The 21026-nt window shown below is 41.6% G+C and overlaps 2 protein-coding genes across 3 annotated transcripts; one reads left to right on the top strand and one right to left on the bottom strand.

Annotated features, from left to right (window-relative positions):
* The first annotated feature begins 6093 nt into the window (after window positions 1-6093).
* cldn7a (claudin 7a) lies at window positions 6094-12861 on the top strand. Its single transcript, XM_071539198.1, has 4 exons — window positions 6094-6316; window positions 9454-9618; window positions 11134-11218; window positions 11742-12861. Exons 1-4 carry the CDS (start codon window positions 6094-6096, stop codon window positions 11908-11910), a joined length of 642 nt encoding a protein of 213 aa, XP_071395299.1. The 3' UTR covers window positions 11911-12861.
* A 175-nt stretch (window positions 12862-13036) lies between these two features.
* Window positions 13037-16936, bottom strand: LOC139660917 (uncharacterized). 2 transcript variants are annotated; one of them, XM_071539195.1, is made up of 3 exons: window positions 16632-16936; window positions 15931-16287; window positions 13037-14747 (listed from the first exon to the last, which is right to left on the bottom strand). In XM_071539195.1, exons 2-3 carry the CDS (start codon window positions 16109-16111, stop codon window positions 14668-14670), a joined length of 261 nt encoding a protein of 86 aa, XP_071395296.1. In that variant the 5' UTR covers window positions 16112-16287; window positions 16632-16936; the 3' UTR covers window positions 13037-14667. The 2 variants fall into 2 exon arrangements, with proteins under 2 accessions (XP_071395296.1, XP_071395295.1); XM_071539194.1 differs by having other exon boundaries at window positions 15931-16254; window positions 16632-16935.
* Window positions 16937-21026: the final 4090 nt, after the last annotated feature.

Below are 21026 nucleotides of genomic sequence, written 5' to 3' on the forward strand. Positions count from 1 at the left end.
CCTGCTGCCCCGGCACAAAGGCTGAGTCGCGTTGCATAAGAAGACCGAGGGCGAGAGAGAGACGGGGCATGGGGAGAAGGGCGCCATCCCCCTCATTTGCCCACTCCGGGCTTTTCAGGGAAAAGCCGCGGGCCCAGCGTGTTTTATTGCCAACGCCTCAGTGGCTCCCAAGGGCACTTACAGGACTTCAAATCATCGGGTTTTCACTCCACTTGCTCACTTCAGACCCAGAGGCGGCCTCAGAGGCGGGGCGGGGGGGGGGGACACCCGAGAGAGTGTTGTTAGTGCCCTTCTTTGGGTTGATTTAGCTGTTTTCTCTTTCACCTCCTATTGAGTGTTGAGCAACGGCTAAACCGGCAAGACAAATGTGTGTTTACGGTAAGAAAAGACAAAGTGGTAAAAGGAGAAAGGGAAGAGAGAGTAGAGGTGGGGGGGAGCGATGTTCCTTTTGTGTACTCGGCAACTCTGGCCCTGGTTGGAATAGCAGCCAAGAGGACACCATATAAATCAGGTTACTAGTAGCAACACCTCTGGTAGGGCCCAAGACTGGGTTTCCCCTAACGAATACTACTGCGCCCCTCGCCTACTTCCTACTCATCTTCCCCTTCTACACCTCATCCATCTTTTGTACCTTATGTTTCTTATCTTCACACTCTTTTTTTTTTTACCTTCCCTCAGCTCCATTCCCTCTCCTCCCTTCCTACCTCGACCCCCAAACCTCCTCTCCCACCTCCGTATCAAAGTCAAACAGATTCCTTGAGCTATGGGGACATTCTCGCCTCAACAACAATGGGGCTTTTGTCGGCCTCCACGGCCAAAAACCTCGAGGCCCTGCACCCTGGCTTGGGCACAGTACATAGTGGCTGTAGGGCGGGAAGATAAAGAGCGAGAGGTGAGGTGGCTGTAGGAGGGAGAGAAGGATGTGAGAGAATGAAAGGAGAACCAAGGAGAGGGGGAAGATGGAGGTGCCTCATGGGGGCGAGGGCACTGCGAGAGCCGTCCAGCAAAACCCCATCACCTCTTTGTCAAGTAAAAGTGATAATCCAGCCAGTAGGTCGGCACATTTCCATTAACCTGGCAGTGGGAATGATTTCCTCCAGGCTTGCAGGTTATTACTTCCTCTCCCAATGCCGCGGGACAATTGTTTTGCCACAGTGTGAAGTCACGCACTCCGCAGCGCCAAGCATGAGCTCCGACTCGGACAATGGTCGGTATTGTCTCGTGGCTTTTGCCCATTCACGCCAGGAAGTGGCATTGTTGATGGACCTAATGGGACAGATGCATTGTAAACAATTTGTGCTTTGATAGTGCAATTTTGTGTTGTTGTAAGAACAGAAAATGGTCAATTCCTAATTAGTTAAAAATGAGTCCGGTTTCACTGCCCAAGTGCATTTACTTTTCAAACTGGAAGTCTCCTGAGGCTGAAAAATTCAAATGCATTTTTTGCTGTGGGCAACATTTCTGCCTTTTTTTCATATCCCCATAATCTCTAATCCACTGATATACTGTTTCTAATTTATTTATGTATTTCATGTGCATAGTGTTATCATTATGTTCCTATTCCAAAATGTAAACAAAGTTGTAACTGGTTTTAACAAAGTATGTTTTATCATCATAACTTCTATTTAACTTTAACTTTAAACCAATAATGCTTCCTTATTTACACTGACAGTTTGAAGAAATTGTTGCACTCTGAGAAAAGGTTACACACAGACGTCTGTGCACACACACACACCTGGAAGCCACCCAGTACAACCACAGTCCTCTACTGGTGGCCAGTGAGCAACTCCACTGAAGCAGTTTAAGATTAAGTGCCTTGCTTAAGGACAGTTTGTCAGCAGCAGGGAATGGCAGTGTGTTTCTTTTTGTTCACTTCCCTGCCCATATTACACCAGGAAATGAGTGACTTTGTTACACAATCAACATTGAGGAAATATGGGAATACAGGGCCACCATGAGGATGAGTGGACCATGAAGTTAGGAATTCATATTCTTTAATTGTTTTGATCATATTGGTGTCCATCTGTGTCTTGACATTTACTTGTTTTCAATGGTTTTAAATGGACTAAGAAGACATGTTTCATGGTTTTCTGCTATTACTTAATAAAACATTGAATATGATTTGTTTCACACAATTTCTGTATGTGTGAAAATATAAATATAGTAAATACAATAGAAAATAATAACAAAATGACCATACTTTTAAATGCTTTGATTATTTATTGCTATGGAGAATGTTATTTTATAGAGTGGATAGCACTCCTCAGAGGAAACACTAGAGCAGTGGTTCTCAACGTGGGGTCCAGGGACCACCAGGGGTCCTTAAGGGGGTTCCAGGGGGTCCCCAGCAGCATGAATTGTTAAACTTCACCATTATTTCATTTACTAGAAGTTAACACAATTAGAGAATGCAGAAGAATGACTGTTTTGATCATAGTTTCATTGTTATCTCTCTACCTACAATACAGATAGTCATGGAATTCTGGACAAAATGATATCTAACAATAAAAATATTCTCACATTCGTGTCCGAGAGAGAAAATCTCATCAAATGGGGGTCTGTGGCTCAAATGTGGACTAAATTAGGGGTCCTTGATATGAAAAGGGTTGAGAATCACTGCACTAGAGGATTGTTTCATCATCCTCCAGATACAACGGAAGAAGGCATGCACTCCCTTCTTCTTCTTCTGCTTTTTGTTTCCATCTGTGGAGAAAAAAGTACTGAGTATTAAGATGTTTTTATGGACCTCCACTGGTTCTGCATCACCAGTGGAGGATGGGCCACTGCTGCTTGTTACAGAACAGGCAGCAGTGGCCTGTCCTCTACCGGTGATGCAGAACCAGTGAGACTGTTGAGCAGCCTGTCAAACATGGACAGGACATCCTCCTCTGCTCTGCCACGAACATCTGAAGTCCTCCAATGTGACCTTCATGTGACAGGGAGAGAAAGAGAGAAGAAGAGTGAATCTGAATGGCTCCTACAGTGGAACGGGTCCAACACAGAATATGGAGGATTTTGTCCTCACCGTTCTACTGAACAGCAGTGAAAGGTGATTTTCTCTATCAAGCTCTTCCACAGCTCCTGCTCCATCTGACTGAGACAGTGGAGCCTCGCTGCAGTCCAGGCCTGAGCACCTCACTGACTTGTTAGTCTCAACATGAATATAATGCAGCTGATAGCAGATACATTTAGAGCTTGATACAAATGCACAACATTTTGAAAAGATAGATAAACTCCTTAATATGTTTAAAGGTTTGAGAAAATAGCAGAGAAGGCAGAGGCGAGGAAGCTCCTTATAGCTGAACTGGTAAATACAACATAGTTCATCTTCAACCCAACCCATATTTGCAGGTTCAATGTACGTTCATGTTTCAGTTTTCTGTCAGTTCAACAATCAAAGAAATTAACAGTTTGACTCATCTTACAGAAAGCATCTTCCTGCCAGCAGCAGGTCTTCATGTTTCCAACAGATATATGAGGAGGAACTTCCTCCTGCTGCTCCATGAGCAGAAACTGCCTCATGAGCTTCTTCTGCAACACAGATTCAGTGTTCGGACTGAATCAGTTAACAGGACAGCATCTAATGCTCTAAAATATGAACAATGCATCTTTACATTTCCAATGACTAGACTCTGCTTGGTAAAAATAAAAGAGGACAGCCTCATGAGTTGGACTTGTAAGAATTAACTGTGTCCATGACTGACAGACTCCTGGTCAAACTCCTGGAGAAAAGCAGGAAACATTCAGCTCATTAGAGTTAGATACCATCACTGAAAACAGATTTCAATCCACACCTACCTGACTGTGACGGACTGATCCAAAGTTCTGTCACTCAGGTTCACAGTGTGTGGAATGTAGACCAATATGACATCATCATTGTGATGTGTGATGTTCCTGTCAAGACAAAGTCACCATGGGCAATACTGAAATATAGAGTTATTATTGACTCTTTATTAAGGTATATACATTTTATAAGTGGAAAGACAACCAAGATTAGCACAGAAGTACAATCAGAGTTTTATTCATAAGCATCAAATCCTTTGGCTTTCCTTGTACTTTTGCCAGAAAACTCCTGATTACAGTCACAAATGCAATGTACATGACTTTATCATTTCATAAAAGATCCCTGAAGATCTAACAATTCTTGCAGAGACACTGGTTTAACAAAATATTTTTCTCATTAATTATTTTTTTAACCCTCATTTGATAGTTGGAATGGTAAACTTTTGAAAAATAGCAGGATACAACAAGAGGTGTACCTCTTGCTACAAGACCATTGTAGGCTGTATCTTTTATGCATCTGTTAAATGGAACTCACAGGATCATCTTTAACTGTATTGTTTTCAAATGAATTGCGATAATGACCATCTGACAATAAAAGACTGTCAGCTTAATTGACACTCAAAATACTTTTCTGTTATTTTCTAAACTTTCTGGTACTGCTACTACTACTGCCACTGCTACTGCTGAAATTATTACTACTACAACTACTACTACCACTACTACTACTACTACTACTACTACTACAATAACAATATAGATAAGTGCTACAAAATAAAAGGAACCAGCTTTTCTCTGGGGGTTTATAACAGATAGGCTAGGGTAGCTGATGAACAACAGATACTAACACACATCAACATTACCAAGGAACAATCTGAAAAAAACATGTTATCACAGTGCCAAGATGAGTTTTCATTTCAACATTGAATGTTTATGTTCTTACACAGCAGTTTACCACTTGACCACACTGGCAATACCATGGTCATAAATCTGGTTTTGGTCGGTCAGTCGGTTGTGTGATTGCTGATCTGTTGGGACTGGGACAGTTGGGAGTTCAGTCTATTATGTGGAGAGACAGCATGGTGAGTTATAGCATCTGGACATACTGTATAGAACTGGGTCAGTGAGTAGAGTATATACTCACACACACACACACACACACACACACACACACACACACACACGTATGCACGCACACGCACACACTTGCTGGTGAACATAATGCAACACTTATCAAGATGGAATGGATGGAAAAAAAAATGGGAACAAAATTAAGAAAGAAAAAAGAAAACAAACACTCACTCTCATAGAGTCTAATGACACTTTTTACACAACCTCACACAACCTCACACAAGGGAAAGGATATTAAGAGATGAGAAAAGGTTATTTGCAGATGACACTGTTCTTATATCTTCTTGACACCTCTTATGAAAAGGATGCAAACCCATAGGCCTACTGAAATAAATCATGCAGACTTCAGAAGATGTTTAGAGGTATGCAAATATATATTTAAATAGGCAAAATATGTAATTGCTCGTGAAATATGTTGAGCCGCCAGAACATTTTGGCATGTCTTTGCAGCTGTATGTTGTCAATAAAATTTTAGGAGGAAAATGAATTTCCAGATTTCCAAAATATATTTGGAATGAATGTCATCTGCATACACAAATCCATTTCTTTGGCCTTTTTTTTTTCTAAACATTTTTATATTATATTACATGATATTAGGCTACATTACATCATATTAGATTAGATTAGATTTTCTTTTTTTTTTATGAAAAAAAAAGCATTATTATTAGGCTATTAGTAGTAGTAGTGGCAGTAATTGTTTTTATATATTATCTATTTATTTATTTATTGGCATTGTGGGGGGATAATGAGAGGATTATTTTTTTTAAATGAGAGAAAAAATGTTCTGCCGAAAGACAACCTGTTGCTTTGCTGGAAGCGGAGGGCAACATTTACCAGCAGCGACTCCCCCATGCAGAGAAACCTCCTGTAGTAACTCCATGCATCAGCAGGCATGAGAGATACACACCCACCTCGCACATCAGCCACATCCTGAATGCCCATCCCCGACATAAGACCTCCGGTCCTCAGCTCAGCCACTATCAGCGGCTTTTACTGCCTTATTTAGCTGCGTATCGACTGATTAACAAAGTGCAAACCAAAGGAGCTCCACAGTGCGCAGAGGGGACACCGGGATAAATACGCTGTGTGCGGCTTGGACACGCGCACAGAGCATCCCGACATCACTTATTATTTATTCCATTTAATTCAGAGAGAGTCTTGGACTTTTCTTTTTTTTTAAAGATGGCCAACACGGGGATTCAGCTGCTGGGATTTTCCCTGTCGCTCATCGGTATTATTGGACTGATTATCGGGACTATTCTGCCACAGTGGAAGATGTCAGCTTACATCGGTGACAACATCATCACAGCGGTGGCCATGTACCAGGGACTGTGGATGTCATGTGCTTTTCAAAGTACCGGGCAGCTCCAGTGCAAAATCTACGACTCTATTCTGCAACTTGACAGTAAGTAGCCAACATTATAGGAATCACATGGGATTCATAGGAAAACAATGAATAGTTTAATTTCACTGTTATTCCACATTTATACAGTGAGAGAATGCATAAGGATGACTGTTTTGATTTTAGGTTTAACTCCTCACTGTGCTGATCACCTCACATACAATACAGACTGTTAATTATATTAAAAAAAATCATCACCAAATAGAAAAAAATATTCTTAGAAGAGTTCCATTAATATTAAATGGAAAAAGTTTGGGATCCTCTTCTCTCTAATGTCAAGCCAGTCATCACTGTTAATATTGTTTTTTGGTGTCTTTTTTTTTATTGGCATACTCATGGCCAGCAGTTGACACTCAATGTAATTAGGCATCATCCATTACACATGACTCACTTGACAGGTCATATCATCAAGGATATAATATAGGAGTGTTGGAGTGTGTGCCGTCTGTGTTCGCACAGTCTCTTACTTTATGACTTTGGCTCATCCACCTGCAGATCCACCTGGCCTACCCAAGCCTTTATCTGGGTGAAACCTCAATGGGACCCACTGTTGTCACTGATAAGGTTGCCACCTCGGGGTACAACCTGCTCATCAAGCCTTAATTACCCCCCACACTCTGCCCCTATATTATCACCAATTACACCCCATTGTATCCTGTTGCTACAGTGGGATATTGTGTTCTCTCTAAGGCTTTCTTTGATAGAGACTGCGGGAGATTCCAGGAGAGACGTTTGGAAGGAGCTGAAAAGATCCGTCTACAGTAAATTGTGATCCCCATTCCTCACAGCTTTCCTTAGCAACCTCACCCCCATCCCTTCACACCCCACACCTAGTCTCAGCCCCTTACACTGCCCAAGCACACACACTCACATAAATATACAGTACATACAGCCTACACACACCAGGGTGGCCAGGTTTTTAGAGACCATTCCATAACCAAAAACGTTCTATGCCCATGAACTGAAAATTTAATTAAAGCTGCACTAGGCAACTTTGCACTTTGGTGGCCCCAAGTGGCAGCAGGAGATAACTGTTTGAATACATGAAAGTTTGAAGGACTTCATTACCCAGAAATAATGTATTGTGAAGTCCGTAAACTGCACACTCCTTGGACCAAATTTGGCATTTCATGTGGGCAGAGGATTTCCTGCCGGTGACCCGCTTGACACCAGAATTTCATTTTGGCAAATAGGACAAATCTATGGCACCTCAATTAGGGGGGATGGAAGGCTCTTCTCTGTTCGAGCCCCAATTTCTGATTTAAACTTAGAAGACAGGTGGATTTTTACATGAAAAATCTTGCTGCTACTGCAGCTTTAAATTGAATGAAAAGGTCAGTGCCCATTTGGTTCTTGAACTTCACCAACAGGAAATCCAAAGAAAAAGACGTCACAGTACTGTACATAGGTACTGACAAGTGATCTCTGGGAAGTAGAGAGCACAAACACCACTGCAATGAGCGCTTAGCAACAAAGATGCTGATAAAAAAAAAAAAAAACACTTTTACCACTTTAGCCGTTTCCAAACTTCATGGGTGGAGTGGCTGAAAGATTAGTCATGGTGACTCCACTGATAGAGCACACAGGAGTTTCATCCACCGACATCACCCACACACACACACAAACACCTGCTTCCCATATCACTCATTCCATCGTATCAACTTCAATTCTGAGTGAAATTAGACACAAGTGATATTAGTCATAACTCCCCCAGTTGTCCCTGACAGTGCCTGTTTTGCAGTGATAACTACAAGGTTTATCAATCTCTACAGAATATTTCAGTGCTTATTTTTACTGGGAACTGAACATCAGCTTATTAGCTAGCTAACCATACTATCTGGATAGCTAATTAGGCCTATCGCTGTCCTTTTGTACACACATCTGATTTGCAGCTAGGTAACGTATAGCGAAGCTCACAATAGTAGTGCCTGGTAGTAGCATTTGCTTTGTTAAATTAGCTTCCTGGCTAGTTAGCTAGCTAATACTGACAGCAACCAACAGATTGTTCAGGTTTAACTGAGCTGACTCTTCTCAAGCTAGAGAGAAGAGACTAAAGAATAAAGTTTCCGGTAACCTATTTGGAAACAAATCTACCGTATCAAACCATTTACTTTTACTTATAACTTCATCAAATTGACCTACACCCACACTACAGCTGTCTTTTTCAGGTATCTCTGTTTTTCGGTTGATATTCAACCATTATTTGCACACAGCCAATTCTCCAACTGACCTCCATGATGGCCAGACTTGGTTGCTGGGAGTTTGTGACACAACTGCGAAGCCTCTATAGGAGGGTCAGCAGCTATAGTGGGGTTGGTGTGGAGCAGCATACTGTGTAGGTGACTTAGTGAATGAGCTCCCTTTGTCGTCCTGAAGAGTATAGGTCCCCCCCCCCTTTTCTCCTCCACCCTATTCCCTCCCATTCTTCACTATTTTGCACATCCTGCTCTCTCTCTCTCTCTCTGTCTCCATCCTCTTTCTGCTCTCCATCTCTCTCTACCCATCCCTCCTTCCCTCCCCTCGGCGCTGGAGGGTTTTGTTTGTTTGGGCAGGGCAGGGATGGCCTAGACTGGCACAGACTGGTTCGAGGTGGATAGAGGGGGAGAAACAAAGGGGGGGGTTCACCCTGTGATAGGTTTATGGGGGGGGGGGGGGGGGGCTGACAGATGAGGATCCTGACAGTAGCCTTTCACCAGCCCTCTACCTCTCAAACAACAGCAGATGTGGGGGGGTGGAGAGAGAGAAAGAGGGAGTGTGGTGTGTGTTTCTCTTTCTATTTGAGTGTGTGTGTGTGTGTGTGTGTGTGTATCCCATGGCTTCTCTTCCAGGAAAAGCGCACATTAAAGTATCCTGACAGGCTAATGTGAATGTAATTCACAACCTCTGGACACACACATAAAACCTCCCTGATAGGTCGAGGCCTGTTTATTTGGGAGCCTTTCTTTATCGTTCGCCAGATTCACAGTTTGTATATGAGGATCTGGATTTTGTATCTTTGTATGTTTAGGCAAAATGTTGTAGATTTTACTTTTGTAAACAGTCTCACAGTCTAGAAAACAAAAGGCCATCTATAAACCGACTCCTCTCTCTCTCTCTCACTCTTCGTCTCTCTCTGTTTCCGTCCCTCTTCCCTCCCCCAGGCTCCCTCCAAGCCACTCGCGCCCTGATGATAGTCGGCATCATCGTGTCCATCGCGGGGCTGGGCGTGGCCTGCATGGGAATGAAGTGCACCACATGTGGAGGGAATGACAAAGTGCGCAAGTCCCGCATCGCCATGACCGGAGGCATCATCCTGCTGGTGGGAGGTGAGCATGGAAAAGATGAACCTTAATGTTGCATCCCATCTCTCCCTGTTGTGCCTGCTTTGGTGGTGCCTGGATGCCTGCAAGTGCGTCACTCCACAGCAACCCGCAGACTCCCCGGTGTCTAATGAAAATTTTGTATCTTCAAAAAGCTTTTCAGACTTTCAGGAATTACCGAAAAAAGAACCTATTTTTGAGATTGATAGCCATGCATTAGGGAAAAAATAAACTTAACTTAAAGTGGTGCTCATAGGGTTACATGGCAGCATAAGAGCATTATAAACATAATAATAAACTTCATGTGCAACAACCTAGGGGGCTCAAAACTTCATGGGACAACTGTATAGTTCAGTCAGGAACACTTTAGTCACAAGATAAAACCATTAATTGCAACTAAAGGTAATACAGTTATGATTGGCGGATATGGCCCTGCTGTAGCAGCTCCCTGCTTACCCAGCAAGCATGCTGAAGGTACAGCAGGGGCGCCATGCAAATCCCCCCATGGAAGAATACAGAGCAGAGCCGGAGCAGCAACACTCAGCAGTGTTGATACTTAAGAGCCACCGTGGGCTCAACTGCATAGACTATAACAGGTGGAGGCTGGGGAGGTGGAGGTAAAGCTTTACCAAGCAGCAGAGTGTGCAGCAGTTGTGAAGCAGGAATCAGTGTAGGAGGAGGCCATTTAAATAGACCGCCTTGTTATGAGAATGGATTATGATTGGTGTGCGTGGTGATCAGCTGGTAGATGACTAGCAACACGTGACGTCCGTGTCCTGCATGAACTAACGCGATGCTTCATTTGATGACATAATTTGAATGTTATTTTCTGATGTTTAATGATTATAGAAAAGGTTATATATGCTTACAATCTCTAATCTTGAGTCTATGGTTTTGAAGGGGCCTTCAAAGGACCATGCAAACTTTCCGCTCAAAAAAAATAAAGTTGTGGGAAATGGATTTATGAGCAGTAATATATTTGCCACACGAGAAAAGATAGTTGAATATATCACTGTTGAGTCTATCAGTTTATGCTGTGTGGTTCTACTGAAATCACTCAAGCACGTTCTGAACACTTACGGACCAGTTGAGTCTTTGCTGATCACATGGCACAGCTACAGTATGGGACCTATACTGACTAGAAGACAAACAATACAGTCCTGGCTACATAATATTTCATCAAAACCAACCCAACATCTAAGTTCCTTAGATCTGAGAGTCTTCTGTACACCATATGTAGGAGGAAGTTTGATCCTCAGGCCAAAAACCGTTTCTCCCTTTCATCTGCTCAGGTCCTCCACAGGTTATCAGAGTGAATGAGGCCAGTATTGCTGGCACTGACTCTACCATAAGAGGTCTTACTGGCTCAGGAAGAGGACAAAAGCACTAAAAGCTAATTGTGCTGGAGTCAGTAGCTGCCCTAGTGACTATAAAAGGGATAAAAGCTTGTCTGCCCTGTCAGATTTTGATGATGTGCTGATGTACTGATTGATCTTTGGCGTTGTCTCTTCCGCCCCTCAGGCCTGTGTGCGATCGTAGCGTGCTCCTGGTTTGCTCACAATGTCATCCGGGCTTTCTATAATCCTTACACTCCTGTCAACACCAAGTAAGTGAGCCCAAACCACATTATTCTCTTTCTTCACCATCCTGTTTCCCTTTCTTCACCAGACATTTTAGGAGATTCCAATATGAGGAAGATCTAAATATAGATCACCATTGATCAGTGGTCCAGCAGTGAATTTCTTTCACTTTATTAAGTGTTCCAGTTTGATGTTAATGTGTCCATTGAACACTGGTAGGTTCTCTACAAAACCCTGTTCAGTCAATTGCCAATTGATTTAACACCATAGCCACCGTGGCTGAACAGACAAAAAAACAGAAAGCCATGGCAATGAAACTAACGGAGATAGAGACTTGATTCCAAATCCTGTGGGTATTTTTGCAGAGTCAAGAAATCAACTAAACTTAAGTGATAGGAATGATGTTTGTGGGTGTAACAGCAAGTTGGAGAATTGTTCAGCGGTGAGGGAGAATTACACCAACGCTTAATCACAAATGAATCCCAGATCTTACCTCTCCCTTGTGAATGAGCTGGTCAAGCAGGTTAAATGTCCTCTTGTCTCTCCCAGGTTCGAGTTTGGCGCTGCCATCTTCATCGCGTGGGGCGGCTCTCTCCTGGACGTCCTGGGCGGGGCCATGTTGGCGGCTTCCTGTCCCCGGAAGAAGCAGGTGTCCAAGTACCCATCCATGGCCGCCGCCCGCTCTGGCCCTCCCAGCAGCACCAAGGAATACGTGTGAGAGAGCGCCGCCTGCTGCTCGGGAACTCCCGACTGAAGTGGACGAAGAACGTTCTTCCCTTGTTAGAGCATGAATGACTTGTAAAATTGAAGTTGTGAATCATAGACAGAGGCAAAGAATTACAGAAAGGGGATTTTCTTTGTTGTTTTTTTTCCAGATAGCCCTTTGAGACCCCATGATTATCATGCAGTACTCAATTGTTTCTTGAATGATGTCTCTCACCCCGTCCAAACATTCCACAATTGTTTACAAGTAGTCTTCGCAAATACATTATAATTGGATCCCTTGAGTTAAAGGACAGGCCCTTAGGGTGTAACCTCTTGAATTGGAGCCACAATGGTGGATTATGGCCAGCACTTGCACCTCTGTGTTAAAACCAGCATCTATTAGCGTTTCCCATGTAATTGAAAGTAATCAATTCCAGTTTGGTGCTTAGGATCGTCTTGCGGCCGACTCAGGGGTTCTGAACCACAGAGAGGGACTCGTAGAGTATCAATACGGTGTTTTATATTAAAATAGACCTTACAATAATCTGGGTGTGACTTTACACACAGGGCTGACTGTATACGGTGACTGTATCACACAGGCCTTTTACTACACCACTCACAACAGGGCTTGGAGTTCTTCATACCAGTCTGTTACAAACTCTGGTCAGATATGAAATACTTTTTTATGTAGTCACCATGCCATTACCGCTATCGTAGATGCAACACCAGCCACACTACGAGATACACTTCAAAAACTGCCTTTATTTATGTTGTTGTACTTAGGATGAAGCTTTTGTCCCTGTGTAGATTAGCAGAAGTGGCCCGGTTCTAGCTTGGAGGGATTTGATGCTTTATGAAGTCATATACAGAAAATGAGATGTTTTTTGCTCTGAACAGTGTCTGCGATGTTTTTAAATGTCATAGTTGTATGTTTTATACACTTTGCACATCTGCTGATTTATGATGAAATTACCTTTTTGGACTGCACAACTGTTGCAAGACATTTTTTAACATGTTTCCCATTCTCAGACAATACTTATAATAAACACATTGGAACATTGTTCACTGTGTGGTGCTCACAGTAGCTGATGAAAGCCGTCATTTGAAAATAAGAGATACATCAAATCCAAAGTTTCCACAAAGAGTCATCTTTTATTTCCCAAGATGCATTATGAAAAGTCTACCATTTCCATGCAAATGGTAATGCCACAACCCAAACAACAATCTTTGAGTCAGAAAATGAGCTGTGAAATGCAGTGCTTCCATGACGGAAAAATTACCAAAGTCAACTAGTAACAATTTCGCAGCCAACAAAAAAATAAACCAAAAAAAATGACATCATCATCATGAGCCTTTGTGTATGATAATGCCACACTCCTAGGTCCACTGCAATCTTCAAAAAGCCAAAATGATCCAGAAAAAACACGAGAGTAAAAGACCATCTCGGCAGTGAGACCTAATTCTAGGCTGTCATTTGTTTTGAACATCTCATACTGCTGTCTCTTGTAAAGCTGAGGTTGACATCGTCTTTAAATAGTCCGCCTGAATCAGAAGCATCTCGGCGCACTTCAAGAAGTTGGATTACTCAGTTTGCCAGAGAACTAGAAATGAACATGAGAAAACAAGCGATGTTTATAATGACAAATTGTCCAACTTTGATGATCTGATACCCATCGAATCCGGTATCAGAATTTACTTTGGCAAATTATTCAAACCATCTACAATCATTCACTTCTTTTTCACAGTCTGTCTGGCGAACTGGGCAATCCTGCCTCTGGAGAAAAAAAAAAAAACCCTGCAGAAATCTGTTGTTTATAATGACGCTATACTGCTGAGTCTGCCGCTCAAGCCGCCGATGAGGTCAAGGAAACGTTGAGTCTGCATGATCTAAAGAGCGAAACGATGCCGTGGTTTTAAATACTAGAGCGTAGCCCTTAATAACGGGATACCAGTTACATGTCTTGATGCTTCAACAGACTCCATGCATAGAATTCTGCAACATGTCACTGCACATAACAGGCATTCCCACAAAGTGCACCATTACTTTTTCGAAACATAATAAATCTCAATTATAGGTGGACTGAAACAATATCCATTCAGAAACGAGTAAAAAACAAGTATAGAAGCCATAATAACACGCAAAAGTGTTTCTTTTCCTCCTTTTTTTAAAACAATAAATAATTAGCAGTAGTTTTCTTTTAGTAAATGTTTCCAAAATAGCGAGCATTCATCCACTGGATAATGGTACACCACTTGGTGTGAGAGTAGAGAATGATAGTCATTGCACAACCAAAGCTTAACATTTCACCTGTACTGTAACACATTAACAGGCGTCTGTTCCCTCGCACATCCGTCCCATAGAGGATCAGTAACCTTCACCAAAAAAACAAAAAGGCTGGTGACAGGGTGCTTTTCATCTTTTTACGATTCACTCAGTGCAACTTTAGAAATGTAGCCCTTGTTTAAGAAGCTCCGAAGAATATACACACGCTCTCTTAAAGTCGCTCTCAAGTGCTGATAGTCTACTGCCTACCGAGGTATAGAGTAGAGGGCAATGCAGTACAATTCATTCACAGTCTGACCAAAGATAAGTTAAATAAACACTATGTACAAGCAAAGGTCTAGGCTTCAGCTGGCGGTAGGTTTACCGCCTTTGTGCCACGTTCAGCCATCAGAAGCTTCGGTAGGTCACTTGAAATGATCAAGGCCAGATCTCTGATAGGGAGTTTGGCGCCCCGTGGGACTTTTTTTGGCACTTCCTGGTGGGAGTTTAGGAGATGGGCGAGAGGGAGACGGGACACTGCCCGTTGTTGTTCATGATGTCATCCAGGTCCTCGTCCTCCAAGTCCACTGGGGAAAGGAAAAGGTTAAAGGTCAGGAATTCTCTGTGAACTCAAGAGCATCAATATCGACAAGCAGATACGAGGCGGATTAAATCTGTATTGATCAGTAAAAGTCATGATGGATCAGATCTCGTAAAGCTTACGCACTTGGAATCAGTATCAGCTGTGAAAAAAGTACCATGAACAAATAGTCTCCCTACTTTGGGGGCTGGTAGGATTTGCTGATTATTTTTATATTGATGATACTCATTGATTTTCAACCTAATTGTGTACAGCTTTACTGAAAATTAGGGCTGAAACAACTGATTACTTTCATCTTTGAAAAATCTGTTGAATCTTACATCAAATAATCTTCAACATTTCAGTGTGACAAAATTTACTGACCAAATCAAAATATCACTTTTTTGAAGAATGCACAAAAGTTCCATACAGTGTAATCTATCAACTAAATGTGACAGCCCAAGAAACCAAAAGTACTGAGCTTTCCAAAATGTTAAAAAAAATATATAAATAAAATAAAATAAAATACATAGCCTATTTAGAATGAATTTGACTGTATTTAGTATGCAGGTTCAGTGTGTTGTGTGGTCTAGGCCACTGTTATTATCATCAATTTAATACAGTCGTATAGGCCTTTGATCATCCATGAAGGTGAATATGATGATTACTCAAAAATGGAAATGGAAATTTTTGATCAATCATTGTTTTCTAATGTATCAAATATTTACTACAGCCCTGCTAACCTTACATGTGGAAAAAATGGGGTTACATGGATTCAGCATTACCATGGTCATATGTCATATGATGACATGTTTCCTAGGCTAAAATGTTTCCCAGGACAGGGGTTCTCAAATGTTTTTATGTCACATTTTGGGCACAGACCCCTTATTTAATAAGATTTTGCCCCAGGACCTCCATATGGCAAGATTATTGTTGTTGCTGAATTAATATTTAATTGTATAGCTGTATAAACTGTACATGAAGAGATAATAGTGGTGAGATTGCAACTTATTATTACAATAGCCACTCTTATACATTCTATAATTAGGTAATATCTAGTAAATTACATTAGAGGGAATTTCAACTATTCCTCATTTTGTTGGGAGACCATCTGGAGCCCCCCCTCTAGGACCCCCAGTGGTCCTGGTACCCCCTGCCCTAGACGTAGGCAACCCACTCCCTTCATTCACCTTTCTTGGTCCGGCCGATCTGGCCGAGCTTGGGCGCCCTCTGGCCGAGTCTCTGGGGGTTGGCCCCGCCGCCGTGGCCGTTCACCTGGGGGTGTCCCGGGTTGTACTGGCCGGCCGGCCCGGGCTGCCGGGGCGGCCCGCTGGGGGGGATCAGCTCGGGAATACCTGAAGCTCCGTACATCTCTGCTGCAGCCGCTAGAGGCGCTTTTCTCCTAAATGCCCACTAGATGTCCGCACAACCCAAGCTTTCTCTCACGCTGGAACGGCTCTTCACTTCCGCAATGGCATTCAACAATGAATGTATGGTGAACCGACGAGAAAACGCTGTAAATAAAAAACAGATAACGTCCCCGCTGCCTGTGAATGAAAGTAAACACATCGGTCCAAAACAACAACCATGCGTCAAAGAGAGGTCAGCTTTTTTTTGGCGAGTGCGCACAAACACTTCTCCGCTGTTTACACGCTGAAATAAGCGATGAGCTCGTTATGTGTTTTCCACAGTAATCCAACTAACAGGTGTAGGAAATAGCTTCCTGAGAATTACAATAGCCGAGCAGCACAATAACGTGTCTCCCGTTTGATCTACTCACTACAGTAAACTATCCGCTTTTCCGCTCGGTTCTAAAATTAAACAGGCCTAACAGATCGCTTATTCTATAATCCTCTATAAACATTCGCAAATGTTGTAAACACTGTCTTACCTCTCCGGTGCCGACGCCGCAGTATAGAGGGCTAAATCCGGTAAAAGTGGCTCCTGAGAACGGTGTTGTTGTTTATCAGAGCTCTCTCTCTTGGCACAACACCGAGGAAGCGTCGATTTAAAGGGGCCTCTCGTCGTTTTCTCGGCCTTGGGGATTTCCTCGTATTGTGTCTTGACTCACAGCGGCATCTGGACGTCACCGTGCGGTTGATACAAGCGACAGTAATGACACTGAGTAATGGATTAGAGAGTGGAGGTGTGCCAAAGCTCCGAGGGCGCAGTGCGTAATTACGCACCTTCAATAACAAGAGTGACTCAGCCGCCAACCAATGATGGATACAAACACCGCTCGATAGTCCCCGTGCATACCACATGTAATGCCTGCTGTCAGTTCACTAAACAATAAGGCGTGGCGAAGTCCATGCGTCGTCATTTGCTATCAAAACTTCCACACCCGTTTATTTCTAGGGACAAAGTGGATCAATGACTGATGACTGACAGGATATTAATATTTGGTCAGCTTGATAAATTATTAGACAAACTATCAGCTTAGAGGGAACATTGGTCCTGAATGCTTCCCTCATGTTTTTCTATTAGATATATGGCTTCCAAATAGATTTCTGGTGATTTTGGCTTGTCTTTTGCCCTCTATTATGATGCTAAAATTAATCAAATGAACCACAATTAATCACATTTGGACTCATTTAGGCTGAGGTGTAGGAGCGCTGCACCTTGCCGTTCCCAGGTGACACCCATGCTTTCTGTGAGACTGAAGAGTGGTGACACTTTCAGCTAAATATATAGTACAGGCCTTCTGTCACAACACTGTACGTCAACTATATCTGATTTACTGGTTTTAATGAATAGTATTCAGACTGAAATTATTGCAGTACTGGAATTAATGTGTTATTCATTATATTAATGTGATATTACATTAGAAGTATATTTGTTTTGGCCTATTTTTTGTATGTATCAAACATTAGTTGAACAGCTGTAATTTGCTGTGACTTGGTTCAGTGGCAAAAGGCATTGGACATTCACATTTCACTTTGCCAAATGTAATGAATAAAATGTAATGAATCTAACTCAACTCAACTCAAGTTCATTTATATAGCCCTTTATCACACAAATTTATGTCACAAAGGGCCTAACATACCATCACATACATGTCATATACCATACATCACTATATACTGTATACTTTGTGTGTCTTGTGCTTTTAGTTAGTTAGTCCTATATCATTCTGCTCTATGGTTGATTGTTGATCAGTTAGATCTAGTTATGCTCATTCTCTGTAAAGTCCTTTGAGACATGCTTGTGATAAAGGGCTATATAAATAAACAAACTTGAACTTGAACTTATATATACTATACTACATCATATACATACACATACTATACGTATACATCATATACTACATAATTTTACATATACTACATCATATACCATACTACATCAAACACACTAACGCTCACATTCCTTTTCGTTTAAATGCTAAAATTGAATGAATGAACTACCACTTGAAACAAAAATACTGTAGACATAAAAGTGGAAATCTGTTTGTGTATGTGTGTTGGTATGTGTCTGTATGTCTGTTTACGTGTGTGTGTGTGTGTACTATCTCCATCCTCATCACATATCGGGGATGAATCCATGCACAGTTGAGGGATCATCCAAAAACCCCCAGGGACTTGTCCAGACCAATCTGCCTGCAGATAAAACACTGCGGACCCATGTGGGTGAACTTGGATATTCTGAGCTGGTATATAACAGTCAGACTTTCTCTTCCCCTGTGGCACAACTCGAATGCACTGCTGTGAACAGACCAAACACAATATAACTCTAATGAAAGCTGCCATCATGTCCAGGATCATATGTGTGACTCTCCTGTTCATCATTCTGGCTCACATCTGCTGCGACAACACAGGTAAATACAGAGCCCAGAACATTGTATTTTCAATTTTTCTGCATAGATGATAAAGCAAGGAGGGCATTTCATGATGTAAGATGCACTCGCCTACATTGTCAGAGTAAATCACTTACTCTGCTGGTAAAATATACACTAGTTCTGTGAGGCACCACTACCTGGTGTTCAATTTCCATTGTCAGTAGGTGAATTATATCTCACAGGAAATGTTAGAAGTGGTTGATCGGTAACGTATTATTGTTCCACATAAATGATTTGTTGGAATCTGTCTTTTTCCACTGTGTTCAGTCTCATCTGCCGCATTGCGTGGTATGACCAAAGAGCACATCCGCAACTGCTTGTGCAAAGGTGAGCATTGCATGTATCCGCTGGTCAGAGGTGGAATGATCTTTCCTAGTTTAGGGGCTTTTTGGTTGGAAATATGCAGTGATGTAGCGGTAAATAAAGAGGTGGTTAAACTATGACCTCCAGTCCTTGATCATCATAAGGGAAAAAAGGCACCAATATAAACAAATACCAATTATATTTTCAGAAAGGCTTAAATTTACGCTTTTATTCTTGAAAGACACAATCGTCTTATAACTTTCACTCACATCACTTTGATACTACTTACTAAGTTGTATCTTCTCTCCCAACTGTGACTGTCCTCTCTATGTCTTCAAGTAAATCAAAATAATCATAAAAAGTGGTTATGATATGTGAGTTTCAGTGGTGTGAATGGCAGTGACCACCCCTGCTCTCATTTCAGTTCTTCCCAATGGGAGAAAAAAGTGTCACCACCCATCGTTTCCTGGAAACCCTGCAGAGCTGCAGGGCCTGATCGAGTGCTCCTGCAGCAAAAGAAATCAACACAGTGAGTGAATTGAAATTGTGTGCGTGTGTGTGTGTGTGTGTGTGTGTGTGTGTGAGAGAGAGAGAGAGAGAGAGATTCTATTTACTGTCTCAATATTGAGTTAAGCTTTTCAATGTTTTGCCATTGATTTCTTTCTGTCAATTTGTCTGCAGAGTTTGTGGAGTGTCAGCGAGGCAGCAGGTCGGGTCATCGTGGTATTCCAATCTCACTGGCATGAATGATCTGGGCTGTGAACAGAGATGAGGAGTGAAGAAGACTTCTATTTCTTTAAACATCACATTACATCACATCTCATCACATCATATCACAAACATCACATCACATCATAAACATAACATCTCATCTCATCACATCACATCACATCACATCTCATCTCAACACATCACATCACAAACATCACATCACAAACATCACATCTCATCACATCTCATCACATCACAAACATCACATCACATCACATCTCATCTCAACACATCACATCACAAACATCACATCACAGCACAAACATCAAATTACATCACATGACACCATATCACATCACAAACATCACATCACATCACAAGTATCACATCACAAGCATCAGATCACATCACAAACATCAAATTACATCACATCACACCACATCACATCACATCACAAACATCGCATCTCATCTCATCTCATCTCATCTCATCACATCACATCACATCACAAACACCACAAACATCACATCAATCACAAACATCACAACTCATCTCATCTTGTTACATCACATCACATCACACACATTACATCACATCACATCATTACATCAACATAACATCACAAACACATCTCATCACAAACATCATATCACAATTATCACAAACAACATCAAATCACAAATATCTCATCATGTCACATCATTACATCTCATTATATCATCATCATACCTTGTAGTCTAGATTATTGAGACTTTTCACACATTATCAATAAAGATTTCTCTTGTATTACAGACAGTTCATCTTGCTTCTTTCTTTGTGTTCAGTTTGAATGCATTTGTTCCATCTTTGTTCCATCCATTTCTTTGATCTGCCGATATGACAGGATACGGCAAAATATAATAATAATAATAATAATAATAATAATAATAACTTTATTTATATTGCACCTTTAAAAACAGAGTTTACAAAGTGCTTTGACAGTCAAAATAAAAGCAGAATACTCCAAATTTGAATTTAAAAAGCAATGAAACAATAATAAACAGGGATTAAATCCAGGTAGGAGGACCAAGGTGGAAAAGAGCAGCATTCAAGTAAATAGTGGGATAACCGTAAGATGAAAACGCAAATAAACAGTAAGAATAAAATAAAATAAAAGTAAGATAAAATTAAGATATAAAGATAAAAGACGATAAAAGACTATAAAAGACGATAAAAGATGATAAAAAGACAATAAAAAACATAAAAACATAAAAAGACGACATCACATAAAAGCAAGTCTATAAAAATGGGTCTTAAGAAGTGATTTAAAAGAAGTCACTGATTCTGCTAGCCATATCTCCTCAGGCAGGTTGTTCCAGAGCCGAGGGGCCCTGATGGCAAAAGCACGGTCACCTTTAGTTTTAAGCCTAGACTTTGGAACAGCCAGAAGGGCCC

This window comes from Centroberyx affinis, unplaced genomic scaffold, assembly GCF_046629955.1.
Source record: "Centroberyx affinis isolate AG114_WGS23_722 - 3 ecotype Tasmania unplaced genomic scaffold, CSIRO-AGI_Caff_v1 ptg003420l_1, whole genome shotgun sequence".
Taxonomy (NCBI): Eukaryota; Metazoa; Chordata; class Actinopteri; order Beryciformes; family Berycidae; genus Centroberyx; species Centroberyx affinis.

Coding starts and splice junctions, on each gene's coding strand:
- cldn7a (XM_071539198.1), top strand. CDS start 6,094: ATGGCCAACACGGGGATTCAGCTGCTGGGATTTTCCCTGTCGCTCATC. Junction 9,619..11,133: donor CATCATCCTGCTGGTGGGAG/GTGAGCATGGAA, acceptor TCCGCCCCTCAG/GCCTGTGTGCGATCGTAGCG. Junction 11,219..11,741: donor TACACTCCTGTCAACACCAA/GTAAGTGAGCCC, acceptor TGTCTCTCCCAG/GTTCGAGTTTGGCGCTGCCA.
- LOC139660917 (XM_071539195.1), bottom strand. CDS start 16,111: ATGTACGGAGCTTCAGGTATTCCCGAGCTGATCCCCCCCAGCGGGCCG. Junction 14,748..15,930: donor GATCGGCCGGACCAAGAAAG/GTGAATGAAGGG, acceptor TCCTTTCCCCAG/TGGACTTGGAGGACGAGGAC.